This window comes from Hemicordylus capensis, chromosome 2 (genome assembly GCF_027244095.1).
Source record: "Hemicordylus capensis ecotype Gifberg chromosome 2, rHemCap1.1.pri, whole genome shotgun sequence".
In the NCBI taxonomy this organism is placed as follows: Eukaryota; Metazoa; Chordata; class Lepidosauria; order Squamata; family Cordylidae; genus Hemicordylus; species Hemicordylus capensis.
In genome coordinates this window covers 261,611,632-261,630,887 of record NC_069658.1, presented here as the reverse complement: position 1 = coordinate 261,630,887, position 19,256 = coordinate 261,611,632, and the positions used below count along the sequence as shown (strand labels likewise).

General features: G+C 47.2%; 1 protein-coding gene across 3 annotated transcripts in view; it reads left to right on the top strand.

Moving 5' to 3' along the window:
- The first annotated feature begins 14,530 nt into the window (after window positions 1-14,530).
- PPP1R18 (protein phosphatase 1 regulatory subunit 18) overlaps window positions 14,531-19,256 on the top strand; it is a 52,401-nt gene continuing 47,675 nt past the window's right edge. Inside the window, exons 1-2 of one of the 3 annotated variants that reach the window (XM_053301083.1) lie at window positions 14,531-15,854; window positions 17,502-19,183. In XM_053301083.1, coding sequence (XP_053157058.1) covers window positions 17,543-19,183 — 1,641 coding nt within the window. In that variant the 5' untranslated portion in view covers window positions 14,531-15,854; window positions 17,502-17,542. Of the gene's footprint in view, window positions 15,952-17,040; window positions 19,184-19,256 lie in introns of those variants that run through there. The other 2 variants (XM_053301082.1, XM_053301084.1) reach the window with 2 other exon arrangements.

The window sequence follows — 19,256 nt, the reverse complement described above, 5'->3', positions numbered from 1 at the left end:
TGAAACATAGGTCCCTGTAATTATGGCTACCAGAGCAATATAGCAATAAGAAGAAGAACCAGGGACTTGGGGTATGGAGCCCTTGCTAGGCCAGCAGATTTCTCCAGAAGAAGATACCCTTTACATTATGTAGATCTGCTGTGGGATATGAGAAACAAGAAGACATGTTTTCACACTGAAATTCAGCTACTGCTGGATGGTGAGTTTGCACAACAGTGGAGTGCACAACCATTGAGTTTTTTAAAAAATAGATTCACGTCTTAATTTTAAGACTTGGGCAGGCCATAGCTCTGAGAGTCCTTTTTGAAAGCCTGGAGAGCTGCTTCCAGTTAATGTGAACAGCAGCTTAGGGCAGCTTTCTGTGTCAAACCTTTGTGTTTAAATATTAGCAGCTCACAAATAGTCCAGAAAGATTGTAAGGCAGACCCACCCACCAGCTTCCAATTTCTGTAGGCAGGCAGGACATGGCAGTGCTGTGGGCTAGTTTTGCTCCAGAGATATTTTGGAGAGGAGAGGAGAGCTGGTCTTGTGGTAGCAAGCATGACTTGTCCCCTTAACTAAGCAGGGTCCGCCCTGGTTGCATATGAAAGGGAGACTGGGAGGTTTTGTATTTTCATGGCCCAGCAGGAGGACACAAGGAGCTGATTTTCTTCATATCTTGTGGGCTCTAGAATTAAAGCCCTATTCACATTATCGTCAATGCACGTACAATCTGTGTGCAGTATACACATGTACAGATCTGTATGCATGTACATTACGAAACCAGTTTGGACAATATTTTTCTTCCCCTGAACCCATCCACACTTGGTCTTTTGGTAGCAAGCATGACTTGTCCCCATAGCTAAGCAGGGTCTGCCCTGGTTGCATATGAATGGGAGACTTGATGTGTGAGCACTGCAAGATATTCCCCTCAGGGGATGGAGCTACTCTGGGAAGAGGAGAAGGTTCCAAGCTCCCTCCCTGGCAGCTTCTCCAAGCTAGGGCTGAGAGAGATTCCTGCCTGCACCCTTGGAGAAGCCGCTGCCAGTCTGTGAAGACAATACTGAGCTAGATAGACCAGTGGCCTGACTCAGTATATGGCAGCTTCCTATGTTCCTATGAAGATAAACATAACCATGCACACTGCTCTGGGCTTCTTGAAGGAAGAGCGGAATATAAATGTCAATAAATAAGTACACAGAAACAGAAACTTGAGAACTCATGGCCATACCCAGTCATGACAGTCCAGAGGTCTAGGTCACTGTTGTGCCATCATGCTGCTTGGACCAGATAACAACAAATCCAACGTGCCCTTCAGTCGCTCAGCTGATAGAGCAAGACTGTAGCAGGTGTCTGAAAGTGGTTGTGGCTTGAAGGAGCTCCACATGGGACTCTGTGCAGGTTTCTTTTTGTGAACAAACCACAGTTCTCCACGACTGGATAACATACAGAGCTGTGGTTAGCTTAAAATCCAAGGTGTCAACTGTTGGAAGTGAAGGACTATACGCTGTCTCTTGTCTCAATGACATAGGAGGTCAGACTAACGAGTCAGAGGGCTAGAGGGTCAAGACATTATTTGTTTGTTTGTTTGTTGAATTTATATACCACCTTTCATTAAAAACAATCTCAAGGCGGTTTACAAAAATTAAAAAACATACAATAAAATGACAATAAGAATATTTAAGCTAAAAATATAAAAACAAACCAAATTTAAAATCTATAAAATACAAACATAAAAACTATACACAGGTAAAAACACATAGAAGCAGCAATAAAAACAATCATGTAAAAGCCTGGATAAAAAGCCAAGATTTAACAAGCTTTCTAAAAACTGTGATGGAGTCCGAGGAGTGAATGGCCACTGGGAGAGCATTCCAAAGTCTGGGGGCAGCAACAGAGAAGGCCGTGTCCCGAGTGCACAACAGCCAAGCCTCCCTCATTGTCAGCACCCGGAGCAGAGCCCCCTCAGATGACCTCATCGAGCGGGCAGCAACCCTTGGGAGCAGGCAGTCCCTCAGGTATCCCGGGCCCAAACCATAAAGGGCTTTAAAGGTCAAAACCAGAACCTTGAATTGGACCCGGAAACAAAATGGCAGCCAGTGCAATTCTTTCAGAATGGGTGCGATGTGCTCCCACCAGGCACCTCTGGATAAAACCCTAGCTGCTGCTTTTTGCACTAGCTGCAGTTTCTGGATATTCTTCAAGGGCAGCCCCACGTAGAGCGCGTTACAGTAATCCAGCCGTGACGTGACAAAGGCATGGGTAATCATGGCCAGATCTGCCATCTCGAGAAAGGGACGCAGCTGGCGCACTAGCCGAAGCTGTGCAAAGGCACCCCTGGCCACCGCCTCCACCTGAGCTTCCAAAAGCAGAGCCGGGTCCAGTAGTACCCCCAAGCTGCATACTTGCTCCTTCAAGGGGAGTGCAACCCCATCCAGAACCGGTAAAATCTCCTCATCCCAGTTGGCTCTCCTACTGACCAACAGTACCTCTGTCTTGTCCAGATTCAATTTTAGTTTATTAGCCCACATCCAACCCATCACAGCCTCCAGCCCCCGATTCAGGACATCCACCACCTCCCTAGCATCAGATGACAAGGAGAGATACAGCTGAGTGTCATCCGCATATTGCTGACAACTCAGTCCATGGAGCCGAGCAGTAGTCCCCCAGCACCACCTTCTGGACCCTCCCCTCAAGAAAGGACCGGAACCACTGCAACGCAGTACCTCCGACTCCCATACTCGAGACACGGCTCAGAAGGATACCATGGTCGGTGGTATCGAACGCCGCCAGGAGGTCCAGTAGAACCAACAGGGACGCACTCCCCCTGTCTAGTTCCCGTCGTAGGTCATCCACTAGACCGACCAAGGCAGTCTCAGTTCCATACCCAGGGCGGAAGCCAGACTGAAAAGGGTCCAGATAATCTGTATCATCCAAGACCCTCTGCACCTGGGATGCCACCACACGCTCTATCACCTTGCCCAAAAAGGGCAGGTTAGAGACCAGTCTATAATTGTCCAGGTTGGAGGGATCAAGGGAGAGCTTTTTTAATAATGGTCTTACCACCACCTCCTTGAGGCACAGTGGCATCCTGCCCTCCCTTAATGAAGCATTAATAGTCACCTCCAACCATCTACCTGTACCCTCCCTGACAGCTTTTATTAGCCATGAAGGGCAAGGGTCAAGAGCACATGATATTGCCTGCACACTGCCCAGGATCTTGTCCACATCCTCAGGCCGCACTAACTGAAAAGAATCCAACACAATGAGACCAGATGGTACCAGAGGCATGTCTGTCAGAACTGCCAACAATCTGGAGTCCAGGTCAGCACGGATGTGAGTGACTTTATCTGCAAAGTGACAAGCAAACTGATCACAATGAGCTGTAGATGATTCCTCCCCCATTACCTGGGGGGATGTGTAGAGCAATGTTTTTACCACATGAAACAGCTCTGATTGTCTGCACTGAGCAGATGCAATGGAGGCGGAGAAAAAACATTTCTTCACCACCCCCACCGCCACGGAGTAATCCCTAAAATGGGCTCTAGCCCGTGTTCGGTCGGATTCGTGATGACTCTTCCTCCAGCGTCATTCCAGACATCGTCCGAGTTGTTTCATCGCCCTAAGTTCTGAGGAAAACCAAGGAGCAGATCGGGCTCCACCAAGCCGGAGAGGACATTTAGGAGCAACTGTGTCAACAGCCCGGGCCGTCTCTCCAATCCAGAGATCAACCAGGGCCTCAACAGGGTCACCAGCTCTGGACACTGGAAACTCCCCAAGGGCCGTCTTGAATCCAAGCGGATCCATAAGCCTCCGGGGGCGGACCATCCTAATCGGCCCACCACCCCTGCAGAGGGCAGACAGAGCAGTCAAACTAAACCCCACCAGATGATGATCTGTACATGACAAGCCATTCCTTCTCTACTACTCTGACACTATCCCTTTGATATGTAGATTGCTAATCTCAGGGACTTCCTTCCTTCCTGCCACTTCCTCTTCCCTTCCTTCTCCCTTGCAACATGCAAGCTCCTCTCTCCCTGCACCATGTGTGGAGAGATGCAGAATCCATCTGCATCTAGCTAGATAGAAAGATAAGAGATCCTATCTCTTCACCTTCCTATCTAGAATGGAGTTCTCTAATAAATACTCCTTATATTGATTTGAAACTTTGAACTGGCTCCAATTTACTTTACTCTCAGCATACACTCATGCCTAACCAAATTCCACTGTGTTGTGCCTCTGTGCACTCTCCTATAATGAATAAGGGTTTCTCCTACCAGAGAGAATTCCCTACAACACCCTCTTCTGGTGTGTGGAGGAGAAGAGAGATGCGGGGGGTGAAGGGGAGGGAAGCATGCAAGTCTGTAGCTTTCTCCTGGGCTCATATGCATAATCTAATCTGTGGTCTGACACAAGAAATACTGTGCAGTTCAAACAACACAGGCTTATTGCACCAGGAAGGGCAAGGCATTACATCAAATGCCACCAATATAAATATGCTCTTGGTAACAAAGACTAAAGACTGATAATCTATCCCCTCCTGCAAATTGATGGAGGTGGTACAACAGCAGCCTCATTGCCTGAGCAGTGCACACTCCTCCCACCATTGTATCTGTGCACAAGTTTTACAAGTTTTTTTGTGTTCAAAAAACTGCAACATCTGTTTCACTAGAGACAACAGTGGGACAAAGGAGATGAATGTGCAATGAATGAATGTGCAAAATATTTAGTTACGCCCCTATCATATCACATTTAACTCAATAGTTTTTAAGACTTGTCTTCAGCCATATGCTGTACTTGAGGAAATCCAGAGGAGTTAATAATATTAGAACAACACTAGGTGGTGCCATAATGCCAGGCAAACAAACAATGAAGAGAGACAGCCTGTGTTGAATATACTGTATAAGAAATGAGGCTGTGAAGTGTTGCGGGGGGGGGTTGTATGTGTGGGGTCATCCCTCGCCAACTACTAGGATTACTCTCCCACAAAACCCCATGGTTGGCAAGTCCGTGGTTGGCAAGACATAGGGATGAATGGGAAACAGAGTTAGGGGAAATATGATTGCAAAAATTCCTCAAAATAAAGGGAAAAGTGCTCAAAAATAGCTAGAAATCACAAAAAAATCTTAGAGAGCACCTTCTTCTGCATGATCCCCACCACACATTAAGGTCATCTGAGGAGGTCCATCTCCAGTTACCACCAGTTCGTCTGGTGACGACTCAGAGGTGGGCCTTCTCTGTCGCTGCTCCTGGGCTATGAAATGCACTCCCGGCAGAAATCCGTAATTTGAGTTCATTACTGTCTTTAAGGAGAGCCCTTAAAACCCATCTGTTTGGCCTGGCCTTCCAGGGTTTTTAAACTGCTGTAAACTATTTTAAATTGTTTTAAATGTTTGCCCTGATTTTCCAGGGGTTTTAGCTGTTTGGATGTTTAATTGATTTTATTCTGGTTTTATAGTTTTGATTTTAATTGTTAACTGGTTTTAATTGTTTTTATTCTTTTGTAAACTGCCCGAGCCATTTTGGAATGGCGGTCTATAAATAAAATAAATAAATAAATAACTTAATATCACCAAGAGTCAACAAAAGGAATGAACAGATTGAACCTCTGGAAATTCCCACCCTCCCTGCCCCATAATTCCAATGCACTTTAAATCACCAAGAGTCACCAGAAATCAGCAAGGGTCAGCAAAATGAATTAGCAGATTGAACCTCTGAACCCCTTCAAAATCACTAAAATGCTCCCAAAATCACTATAATGCCTCAACAACCATGGATAGTCGGGTCATGGTTGGCAAGACTGGTCACAATTTCCCATTTGTGGATACTTAAAACCCTGGTTGGTAAAACCATGGTTGGAGAAGGATGACTCTCTCCCCCCCCCCACCCTCCTCTCCCTCCTCTCTCTCCTGTAACTGAATAAAATAATAATAAGGATAAATGCAAATATTATTTTATTTTATTTATTTTTACATTTTATATCCTGCCCTTCCTCCAAGGAGCCCAGAGCAGGGTACTACATACTTCTGTTTCTCCTCACAACAACCCTGTGAAGTAGGTTAGGCTGAGAGAGAAGTGACTGGCCCAGAGTCACCCAGCAAGTATCATGGCTGAATGGGGATTTGAACTTGGGTCTCTCCGGTCCTAGTCCAGCACTCTAACCACTACACCACGCTGGCTAAATATTAATCACAATAATAAATATTGCAATCCATCATATTAAAAATCATTTAAATATTTATATACTGTAGTGCTTTTCAACAAAAAATATTATCAGAGTGGTTTACATAGCAAAAGGGGCTCACAGTCTAAAAAGAAACACAAGGGAAATACCAGTAACAACCACTGGAAAAGATGTTATGCGGTGAAGAATAGGGATGGTTGCTCTCCATCTGCTCAGAAGAATTATCACTTTAAAAGGTGCCTCTTTGACCAGTAAGACGGGTGAAATTATTATTATTTTTTAAACTTCCAACTAATGTCTGATATTTCTTGGAAATCTTATATTCTGCATATCTAAATACAGGATCATCTTACTGCTTCATATCCAGTGTATCCATAGAAAATATACAAAAATAATCCATAGAAAATCCAGTATGGGCCAATTCGGATTACGCTTTTCCAGCTCATGCAATAAAAGGGGGACGTGCTGAGAACATGGACAGAACCGCTCCCCACGTGGTAAAGGAACATACCAGGAGGACAGTGTCAGGACATGCTGGGAAGGCATAAGGACACCTGCATTCTCAGCATATCCCTGATGTAATTGTGTAGAACATAGGAACACAGGAGGAAGCTGCCATATACTGAGTCAGACCATTGGTCCATCTCGCTCAGTATTGTCTACACAGACTGGCAGCGGCTTCTCCAAGGGTGCAGACAGGAATCTCTCTCAGCCCTGTCTTGGAGATGTTGCCAGGGAGGAAACTTGGAGCCTAGATGCTCTTCCCAGAGCGGCTCCATCCCCTGAGGGGAATATCTTACAGTGCTCACACTTCTAGTCTCCTTTTCGTATGCAACCAGGGCGGAGCCTGCTTAGCTTAAGGGGACAAGTCATGCTTGCTACCAAAAGACCAAGTATGGACAGGTTCAGGGAAAGAAAAATATTGTCCAAACTGGTTTCGTAATGTACATGCATACAGATCTGTACATGTGTATACTGCACACAGATTGTACATGCATTGACGATAATGTGAATAGGGCTTTAATTCTAGAGCCCACAAGATATGAAGAAAATCAGCTCCTTGTGTCCTCCTGCTGGGCCATGAAAATACAAAACCTTATAGGATCTCAAGAAAAATGTGTTACTACACAAAGAGCACTCCTAAATACAAAAATGTGTATACAAATATAATGCTTTTATCCATAATAGTAGATTTATATTAAGTATTAAAATAGTCTAAAATCACAGAACTATGTTCCTGTTTCATAAAAAGTAGATATCATCTACTGTGGTCTGAACAGAATCCATGTAAACTGAAATTGAAAACAATAACATGTACTCTCCAAAGTGAAAAATCACGCCTATACAAAGAATGAACATATAAAATATATGTATAAAAAGTACAAAAGGGTATGGCTCCAAGAGTCTAGAGTTCAACTGGGGCTGTTGTGTCCATAGTGAAGTGGGCTGGACACCAGAAAGAATAACAGATTTAGTCTATCTGGCATCCACTTTTGTTGACTGGAGCTTACCATCTCAGCTGGCAAATATATACACACATGGATATAGAGGGAGAAGACTGTAAACAATAGGGTCAAAGGGCCACCAAACATAAGAAGAAGCAGTTGCTCTGCAGAGCCCAAATGCACACAAGATAAGAACAGTAACCAATGTGCAACAGCAGCAACCAGTGATAACACTATCTTTCTAGCTGTGCTAATTTAACACCTGTGGTGTGTTATATACTGGAATAGTAACAGCTACAATCACGTTTCCTTGGAACCATTTAAGTGTTCTCAGGGCTAGCATTAATGCTTAGGAACATAAGAAGCTGACATATACTGAGTCAAACCATCGCTCCATCTAGTTCAGTATAGTCTACACAGACTGGCAGCGGCTTCTCCAAGGTTGCAGGCAAGAACCTCTCTCAGCCCTACCAGGGAGGGAACTTGGAACTTTCCCTTCCCAGACTGACCCCATTCCCCTAAGGGGAATATCTTACAGTGCTCACATACAGCCTCCCATTCAAATGCAAACCAGGGTGGACCCTGCTTAACAAAGAGGGCAATTCATGTTTTCTACCACGAGACCAGCTCTCGTCCTCTTGCTTTGGAGAATAAGCCAGGGCATTTCCATGAGCTCCAGGCAAGCCCTCCTATCTTCAGGTCCCAGGGATCTGTCCTATGTCACAGTGAACTGAAGCCCTATCCCAGCCCTATATCTACTACAGAGCTGAAAGCACTCAATGATTTTTTAACCATTGCCATGTTCTCCAATATATTTATTTACTTACTTGTTTTAAGAGGCTGGTATGAGGCAAATTATTCAAAACAGTCCCACTGAAATTAAAAGGGCAAGTTAGGTAATGCCTAGTTTGTCTGTTTAATTTTGATGGGCCTGCTTTGAGTAATTGTCCTCATCATGTCAGCCAATATTTCTCTCCCATCTCTCCAGAACGCAGCTGCTTGGGACAGCTTACAGTGAAAGCATAGTAAAGCAACAATATGCAGAAGTGCTCTTATCCCTGGACTTTGGGGCCAAAGTCCAGGGCCTCCACACCCCTTTTGAATGATTGATTAAGTGCCGTCAAGTTGATGTTGACTCTTAGCAACCACATAGATAGATTCTCTCCAGGATGATCTGTCTTCAACTTGGCCTTCTTTAAGGTCTCTCAGTGGCGCATTCATTGCTGTTGTAATCGAGTCCATCCACCTTGCTTCTGGTCGTCCTCTTCTTCTCTTTCCTTCAACTTTCCCCAGCATTATGAACTTCTCAAGGGAGCTGCGTTTTCACATAAGGTGCCCCAAGTATGATAGTTTGAGCCTGGTCATTTGTGCCTGGAGTGAACATTCTGGATTGATTTGTTCTATGATTGATTTGTTTGTTTTTCTGGCTGTCCATTGTATCCTCAAAAGTCTTCTCCAGCACCAAAGTTCAAAAGCGTCAATACTTTTTCTGTCTTGCTTCTTCAGATCCAGCTTTCACATCCATAGAGTGTCACAGGGAAAACCATTGTCTGAATGATTCTAATCTTTGTAGGTATAGACACATCATGGCATCTAAATATCCTTTCCAAGGCCTTCATTGCAACCCTATCAAGAGCTAGTTTGTGGAGTATTTCTTGACTGCAGGATCCTTTACAGTTGATGGTTGATCCTAAAAGGCAGAAGCTATCTAGGAATTTGTGAAATAATTTGGGTACAAAATGATTTGTACCCAAATTTGGCAGATTCAGGTGATTTGTAGACAAAACAATTCACCCTTGTCCACATTTGCCCAGATTCGGATACAAAACAAATCACCCTAGATTCTGACCTGAAAAATTTGGAGGTTTAGACCTCCATTTTGTGGCCAAAGTGGGTTGGGTGGTAGTGCCCAATGGGTTGAAGTTACTATTGAAGTTGGCGAGTCTTTAAGCTTTTTCCCATAGGGAATAATGGGGATTTCTGCAGCCTTAGTTATAACTCCCTGGGGGTGCACCAGGTCTAGCCCAGAGCAGGTTGTTATGGGTGGTAGTGCCCAATGGGTGCAAGGAAGCTACCACCCAGATTTCAAAAGAATTGGGCAAAGAGGTGATTTTAAAAGAATTTTTGAAGATGGCATGTCTTTGGGGCAGAAAGGGGGCAGAAAGGGGGTTTAGGGGGCAGAAGAGTGGGTCAGGTGGTAGTGCCCTAATGGTTGCCTGCTACCACCTAGATTTCAAATAAATTGGTGAAAGGGGTGATTTTTAAATAATTTCTGAATTTTGTGTGACTTTAAGCTTTTTCCCCATAGGGAATAAGCTTCAATGACAAACATTGAATCCACCCTAATTTCTTACCAGAGAATCTACTCTCGAACACCTCAGAAACAACAAAACACAGTGCCCCATGGGCTTGTGGGTTTGGGAGTGGTTGGCACCCTATGTGCACTACATCACCACTCACTCTGGGCCAGCCTGTTGCCCCCCAAGTGGAGTTATGGGGCTGCTGAAATCCCTATTATTCCCTATGGGGAAAAGACACACAAACTTCAGAAACTGGTAGGAAGTGAAGCTGCCGCAGGATAGGTGTAATACTTGTGTAGTAACTTGGCTTCACCAGCATCTTTGTGGCTGCATTCCAAACTAATTGAAACTTCCAGACAGTCTTCAATGGCAGTGTGGTGTAGTGGTTAGAGTGCTGGACTAGGACCGAGGAGACCCGAGTTCAAATCCCCATTCAGCCATTAAACTAGCTGAGTGACTCTGGGCCAGTCACTTCTCTCTCAGCCTAACCTACTTCACAGGGTTGTTGTGAAAGAGAAACTCAAGTATGTAGTACACCGCTCTGGGCTCCTTCGAAGAAGAGTGGGATATAAATGTAAATTAAAAAAATAACCCCATATCGAGCACATTGCAGTAATCCCATCTAGATGTAACCAATCTATGGGGAATAGAGGTCAGTTCTGGTTTCTCCAAGTAGGGTTGCAGGTGGTGTACCAATCAAAGCTGGTAAAGGGCACTCCTGGACACTTCTGCCACCTGGGTCTCCAGAGACAGTGTTAGCTCCGTGATTCCATCCAAGACCAGATTGAACTCACTAAGATCACCAGCTTTACTGACCCAGAGCACCTCCATCATATCTCCCATACTGCTTTTCTCTGAGTATCAAAGATGGGGAGAAAATCCACATACAAACATTTACTTTTCTCCGATTATAATGGTCATCCATAAAATGAGCCTTTTTTTTTAAATGCCGGGAATCTTCTCCTGACATCATCTTCTACTGATGTTGTGTTTCGCAAGAACATTAACTGTCTCCACAACCCACTGAAGGATTCCTGGCCCTAAATCAGTATTTCCTAAAATGGTTTTGCTCTTGCTGCCAAACCTTTTTTTTTTTAAAAAGCATATCAGAAACAAATCCTGAAATGGATAAAACAAAACTGTAAAAGCCTATACCACCACCACAGCTCTCTCTGGCATGTATAAATGTCTTTGTACACACCAGACCTGAGAGACATTCTCTGTGGGTACAATTGGAGATGAGTGTACCTAGTTTTTCAAGCCATGTTTTCATTTAACAGACCCTAAATGTTTGGTTAACTATTTGTTTCTAAGTCCAGTTCAAGGTGCTGGATCTTGGGACCTAGATACTCTCAATGTCTTGGGACCCAGATACCCAAAGGACCGTCTTCACCCATATTTGCCTTTCTGCATGCCCTGTTCTGGGTGCCTTTGAGTGAGACGGGCATTCATTAGGAGCAGGGCCTTCTCAGTGGTAGTTTTCATTTTGGAATGTTAGGTATCTTGTAGGTATCAAATCGAGACTTGGCTCTTTTCCAGCACTTTCGAGTGGAGGAGGTCAACAAGAGCAGATGGCCCTATCGAGCTGGGGGAAGCTGACCGTCATGGCTGCCTCTGGTTTCTGGCAGCTCCATTGCTCCTCTCTCTCTCTCATTCTGCCACGCCCCAGAGTTAATGAGAGCAGCACTGCTTGCAGGCTGGCAATTCATCAGATAGTGCTGTGCAGGCTGGTCAATTATTAATTAGCCCACACAGCTCTAGCTGATGGATGGTCAGCCTGCAAGCAGCACAGTTCTTGTTAACTCTGGGGCTGTGCGGAATGAAAGAGAGAGGAGCAACGGAGCTGCTGAAACTGGAGGCAGCTGTGTTTGATCGTTAGGACTTGCTGCTCCTGGGTTCGGTCGCTCCTGAGTCCTAGGGTCTAATGTATTCCAGTGTTCTGGTTTTGTTGGCTCTGTTTGCTCTATTCTCTGCCCCCCCCCTTTTGAGAGAGAGAGAGAGAGAGAGAGAGAGAGAGAGAGAGAGAGAGAGCACTGTTTTTAGCCTACTGTCCAGTAGGCTTATGAGATCACCCAGCATTCTATGTGTGTGTCCATCCATGAATCCATGTGTGTGTGTGTCCCACCCTATCAACTTCACAATGTCTGGACCAATATGAACCAAACCAGGTACAGTTGCAGGGACCCATAGGGACACCTCAATGGTGTAGTTTATGATGATGTCATCTACCCCAATTCAAAATGGCAGATGCATGAACGTTTCAGGCACAAGAGGGCTAATTTGTGGACCGCCTAACTGATCTGAGCCAAATTTGGTACAGTTGTAGTGAGTGACACACAAGGACACCTTAATTGCATGGTCTATGATGATGTCATCCACCCCACTTCAAAATGGTGGACACTTGAAAATATGAGGCTCAATTGGGCTAACTTGTGAACCACCTGATTTGAAACAAATTTGCTACAGCTGTAGGGACACAAAGGGGCAGTTCAAAGGCGTAGTTTGTAATGATGTCATCCACCCTGATACAAGATGGCGGACACATGAAGGTTTGAGGTGCAAGTGGGAACTGATTTGGACCAAATTGGGTACAGCTGTAGGGATACATAGGGATGACTCAATGGCATAGTTTGCGATGATATCATCCACCGTGATTCAAGATGGGAGACGTGTGAACGTTTGAGGTGCAAGTAGGCTAACTTGTGGAATGCCTAGATTATTTTGACCAAATTTAGTCCTGTTGTAGGGATAGTGAAAGGAAAGTTGGCAGATTCATTCTTACAAGAACTTGTTTATTGTTGCCGTTATGTTTTTTGCTCATTTTTTTTTAAATTTTTTTTATTGTTTTGTTCAGTTGTAATCTGGTTTGGGTTACTGATTGCAAAACAAAGTGGGGTGATTTTTTTAAAAGTGCATTCATTTCTCTTTTGTACAGAGGCGTAACTAGGGAAAACGGCGCCCGGGGCAAGCACTGAAATGGCGCCCCCCCCCCCGCGCCCCCAACATACTACATTATACTTAGGTTTTTCCTCACAAGCGCCCGCCGCCGCGGCCATGCCAGGCCACTGACTGGCCGCCAGGCGCCAGCAAAGCAATGGGGGGGCGCGGGGGGGGCGGAAGGGACTGCTTGTGGGGGAGGGGGCACTGACGTGCTCCCTTGACTGCTGCAGCGCTGCTGCACTGAGCAGGAAACATTTGTATTAAGAAAAAAATTTTAAAATTTTTTTTTAAAAAATTGTCATGGCGGCGCCCCCCATGTGACCAGAAAAGATGGCGCCCGGGGCACGTGCCCCCCCGCCCCCCCTATAGTTACGCCTCTGCTTTTGTACTCATCCTTTAAGAGGAATACTTCCCCCTTCTCCTTCATGCAAGTAGTGAATCAGAAGTGCTTCCCAGGAAATGTCTACCATAGAGAGGACAATGTCTTCTCTAGGAAATAGTACAAATAAATTAGAACACCATCTAACTTTACCTGAGGTCTCCAGGGAGGGATCTTTTTGAATTCTTAAAGAGGCTCATATCCACGGCCTGAACACAGCACACACCCATGCACAGAAATTCCACCATAAAAGTCATGTCCCTTGCTCCTCAAGGCACCACTGTCTCACAGCCTGAATCACAGTTTTGCAGGCAGCCGCCTCAAATTACACCTCAGATCCACAGACTACACTACAGAAGGCACAGACAGATCTAGCACATTATAGTGCCGCTGTGCCACAGAGCAAAGATCCTCATGATTTCACAGGCCGACAACCTAAATTCATCATCTACACACATCTCACATCCATGTGCACTGTAAAAAAATCCAACATCTTATGTATTTATGTCATTTATATCCTGTCTTTCTTTCATCATGGAACTCAAATCAGTTGATACAAGATTCCCAGACAGCCACCAGTCCAGTCACTGACCAAGTCTAAACCTCCTCCGTTTCAGCGAGGTGGCTATCTCTTATACCCTCATACTGTGCCCTGATTAGCACCACCTAGTAGCCTGCAACAACAACGGAGGTGTGAGGAATGGCGCCTTGTGACTGACTGTGTACTCGCAGCTCACACCTGTGCCGGTGGAAGGCAGCACAAAGGACCCCCCGATGTCCGTTTTTGTTTTTAAAACGGTGGTTCAGAGGAACAGACCACTGAAATAGGCATGCAAAGCCCTCCCATTGGATGATGTCCGTTCTGCCCGAGGGTCGGGGAGCGCGAGGTGTCTGGACCATGATGTTAAGACTAATCACCTAACGTGTCTAAATATACACTAGAGGCTCACACAGCAAATGGTGCGTGTTCTATAGGGTTCCATTGGGCCTCTCTTCTGTAGAGACCAGGAAACGTGTCGGGGGGGGGGAGGGTGCAGGAGGGAGCTGCAGCAGTATGACTTTTGGGTGCAGACCCTGATCTATGGGGAGGAGGATTCCCTGCTATGCGTCTGCCAATGGCCGTGGCCCTCTGCTCTAGGAAGCCGTGATGGAGTACTCAAATAGGAAATCTCTAAAACCCAAGATTTCTGACAAGGCAGCTCCTCCCTCCGTGATCCATCCCGCCCCACCAGTGCCCCCCGCCCAGTTGTCTGCTGCCAATCAAGCCCCGCCCCTTTTCATTGTCCTCCCCTTTCTGTTTATACACAAAGACCCTCCGCTTCGCTTCCCTTCCTCTCTCTCTCTCTCCTTTTCCCTTGCTCTTTCTTTTCTCTCTCTTTTTTTAAACCTTCCCTTCCCACCCCTTTCTTCTTTTCTTTCTCTTTTTCTTTCCCTCCCATCTCCCTATTTCCTCCCCCCCCCCGCCCCGGGTTAAAGGATTTGAGCTATGGGGTGGTGGAGGTGGAGCTCGGCTGAGGATTAAAAGAAGCGGATGTGTTAAGAGACTGATAGAGATTTTTCTCATTCTCATTCTCTCCGCTCCCTCCCTCCCTCCGCGTCTCTCTGGCTCGCTCTGTTGCTCCGTCTCCGATCCGAAAACTTCTTCTTGGAAAGCAGCAGGAAATAAAACGGAAGGAGGAAGGCAGGAATACGGAGCGAAAGGGAACTAACCATCCTCCTTTCCCGGCAACAGATCTAGATTAGACCCGCCCGGATCCCCTCCCCTCCCCTCCCTTCTTGAATTGGGGAGAGAGAGAGGAAGAGAGAGAAATCTCAGAGGCGAAATCCCCTCAGGAAAACGCGGTCGACAAGGACTAGATGCAGCCAGCCACGCTCCCAGCAGTCATGGGCCAAGCCGGGGATCCAGTCCGCCGCCGATCTCGCATCTCCAAGACCAGGCTGGCTTGAAAGTGGGCAGGGACTTCTGATTTCCTTCCCGGTTCCGAGCACTGGGGGATTCCCTGCTTTCTGTGACTGCCGCCGCCGCCAAGAATACAGAGACAAGCTACCGCTCCAGATCTGGATTCTTCTAATTCATCGTGGGCTCCGTTTATCCCGAGGGCATCGGCTCAGATATTCGGAGGCTGGGGTTCTGAAGGATCAGCGGAGCATTCCTCACCAGAGGCAAAAGGGAGGGGAAGAGAAGGAGAACCTTTTGATCTCGGACGCCTGGGTTAATAGCCACTACCCTTTCCTCACCAAAGCGAGTGACACCGCTTCCTGTCTTGGGGTGCTTTGTTGTTCTCAAATATATTATCTTCACCATTGACGAAAAGCTTCTTTTGATCTCCTGTCTCGCTCCGGACGCCTGCGTTCTATCGGATTACTGGAACACTCCGACTATTGATAAAAAGAATTAACAGTGGTGGGGAACCCTTTTCTCCTAGACCCTGGATACCTGAATTCTTGGAATTCCCTGAATATAAGGAATTCTTGTTCTACAAACCTCCACCCACCTGCATTATTCCATCGGATTCCTGAGTTCCAAGTGAGCTGCTGAGATTTGAGCAGTTGCCCCACTGGTTGGGCTTATGCCAACTTTTCTCGTCTGGAATCTTGGCCTCTGCCGTGGTACAGAACTTCGAAAGGTGGGGTTAACTCAGCTCACCTATCTACCACTGTCCTTTCCATCGCTGGATTCTGGTGGCCCTCAAACTCCTGGCATTGCTTGAAATTTAGACTGTGGTAAATTTGATTTCCACTTATCTTATGCACACTCCTCAGACACTCCTGCATATCCTCAGGGTTTTGTTTGTTTGGTTGGTTGGTTTTTGTTTTGTTTTGTGGGTTTTTTTGCAGCTCCCCACTGGAATGTCCTAATGGAGTTCTGTCATGTAATCAGATAGAAATCTGGATGTTTGGGAATGTATTTATTTAAAAGATGTATACCCCACCCTTCTTCATAAAGTTTAGCACTGAGGTGGCATTACTTCCCTAAAATGGCTTATTAGCCACACTTTGCCATGTCCAGGCCCATGGGTTGTATATGGTTTTCTTAATCCAAACCACTTCCCTTCTCAAGTTCAGATGAAAGGAAGTTTCCTCACACCTGGGGCCAAATATCTGGGGTGGGAACCAGCTATCAGATATGATAACCTTGTTTCTCAACAACCAATGGAACAAAATTTGCTTTATTGAGACCATATCATTGCTGTTTGGAATCCAGGGTTCTGTCTCTCCAGGTGCAAACACAAGCTCTCCATGCTTTAAGCTAGATTAAACTATCTGGATAAACTGGCATCCCCTTGAGCTGTGATCTCACTTACCAACACAGATTACTGCATGTCACTATTTTAGCCTAGATTAATTGATCCAGAATAACTGCCGCCTGCTTGGTTTTGTATTCATACTCACTAATAAGGGTTAGAGACACAACTGCAGTAGAGAAATGCTTTGAGAAGAGCGGGTTTTCAGAGCAGTGTTAAATGTCCTGCTGAAACCACTCATTGTATGGACAAAAATTTGCACATTAAGAGAACTCAGCAAACTTCCTGCTCTAGGCACTCATTGTGCACATTAAGAGAACTCAACCTTAGATTTTTACTACCCTCCGGCTGCACTTTCTCCCTCCCCCACTGCTTGAATGCCTGGGTTCCTGGTGTGGAAATCCACGTGTGGACCTGTCACTTCCCCTGGGCATGGGAGGGAGTGTGTATGACGTACACTGGAAAGGGTGAGTGGATTGGGTGTGGGGGAGAAAGCAAGTCACAGGCGGAGCCCAGAGGAGGGCTTTTCATCTGCTTTCCTCTTTCTTTCTCTTCCTGAACAGCCAGAGCTCTCACTTCAGCTTCTCAGCCACTCCTTCTGCACTCCCCTCCCCTCCCTGGTCCCTTCCTTCCCTCTCTCCTTCCTCCTGGCTTTATCCTTCCCATTCCATCCTTTGCTCTCCTTCCCCGCATCTGTATTCCATCTACTCGCTTCTTCCACTCTTCCACTCGCTCTTCCGTCTCTCTTTCCTCCATGCCTTTTCTCCAATTCAGGTTGCTCTTCTTCTTCTATTTTGCACTAACATTCCCTTCCTGACTCTTCCTCACCTCTTCCAAAGTATGCCTCACCCCACTCTCTAGGCCTCCCCCTCCCCAGCACTTTACTCCTCTCCCCACTTTTCTCTCAATTTTCTACGCTGACCCTCTTCCACTTTTCCCATGCTTGCACTCCCTCCCTACTTGGCTCACTTGCCTTTGATCCTCCTTCCCAAGCCTCCTTTTTAAAAATAGACCTTCTTTCTTCCCTAGGTTTTCCTCCTGTGCCCCACTCTCCCCCTTCTCGGGCAAAGATGTCTTCAGCTCCTGCACTGCCAGAGTGGAAGCTCCAGCTATTGGAGCGTCGGCGTAAGGATGAGGAGGAGGCCCGCCGGCGGGAGCGGGAGCAGCAGGACCGCATGGCTAAGATGCCGGCCTGGAAACGCGAGATCATTGAAAGACGCCGAGCCAAGCAGGGCTCTAGCACCTCTTTCTCGGAACCGTGTGGGCCGGGAGGAACTGAGAGCGGGGCGGCCCCTGCTCCTGTTCCTCCACCGCCCTGCCAAGAGAGGGAGCCAGAGAGTTCTGTGCTGCAGGAGAAGATTGGCCCGGTCCATCAGAACCCTTTCATTCAGCTGGAGAAGCGGCGCAACAAGGAGACGGCCCCCTCGGAGAGCGACCTCGCCAATGCGAAAGCCAAGCAGATAGTGGATCTTTATGGGCAGATTCCTGGTGTCCGCACCCTGCGTGCCGACAATGTCATCATTATCGAGACGGTCCCAGGGGCTCCACCTGCACAGCTTGCCAGCGACCGGCACTCAGCAGAGGCCAAATCAGGCAGTGTTGAATCCCTCAATGAGTTGCTGGCACGGCGTGGGGGCAGCGTGACGGAGATCCGTGCCGGGGAGGTCTTCATTGTCAAGTCAGCACTGAGCCGTAGTGTGGAGGACCTCAATTCTGTCGGCAGGTCTGAGTACCAGGCATCACTGCCAGAACAGCGCCGCGGGCGGGTAAGCAAACTGATGAGCAGGTTCAGCCAAGAGGATGGTGGTGGGATGGTCTCTCCATGCCCGGTCAGGTCCTACAGCACTGAGAACCTAACAGAAAGCACCTATGTGGCCAGGAAGCCTGGACGCATGCCAGCGGATCCCAGCCCGACCCGGAAGCACCGTGATGGCACCCCTAGCCCTCCCCGTGACCTGCCAGGACTAACCTCACCAGGGCCATTTACTGTGGCCTCTTATCGCAGCCAGTTTGAAGCAAAATCAGGCAGTGGCGAGGCCTGGCCAGATAGCCCTCCAAGACGCTCTCCAACCGGAAAAATATGGGGGAGGGAGGCTGCCTCACCAGAGAGAGGGCCCAGACGGGATAGTAGTGATTGTGAGGCTATGTTTGAGATCCATCCAGCACCCCCACCGGCATCAGTGGCCGAGGACGATGTCCAGGGCAAGGCCTTGGCCAATCTGCGCCTGCATTCCCGGAACTCCTTTGTGGTCACCCCGCGACGGGCCTCAGCTTCTCCTCCCCCTCCCCCAGAACCCAAGCAGGAAGTCTGTCCTTCTCCTCCTTCTGTCAAGCCACCAGCCCCCACTTCCTGCTCCTCACCCGCCCGTGAGCAGCTTCTCCCGGATGCCGAGGAGCCGCCTGAGGCTGAGGCTATGAGACGTGGTGGGAGCAGCAACACCAAGGAGGATGTCAGGGTGGGGAGTTTGGCCCGGGCCTCATCCCCCCACCCAGCTGTGCAGCGTCGCAGTGGCAACACCATCACTATCAACCCACGCAAGGCCCCTGTGGCACCTGTCACTGCTGTGGAGAATGGCATTGAGAGTGACACTCCCACGGCCACAGTTCCTGTGAAGAAACGCTATCCCACGGCTGAGGAGATCCAGGTGATTGGAGGCTACCTCTCGCTGCAGAGATCCTGCCTTGCAAAGAATGACCCACATCGGAAAAAGGTATGTGCACCTGTTTTGCTGGCCTTCCTGTGAGGCTCACTTTGATAGATCCTGCACCTCTCTAGTCATTTCC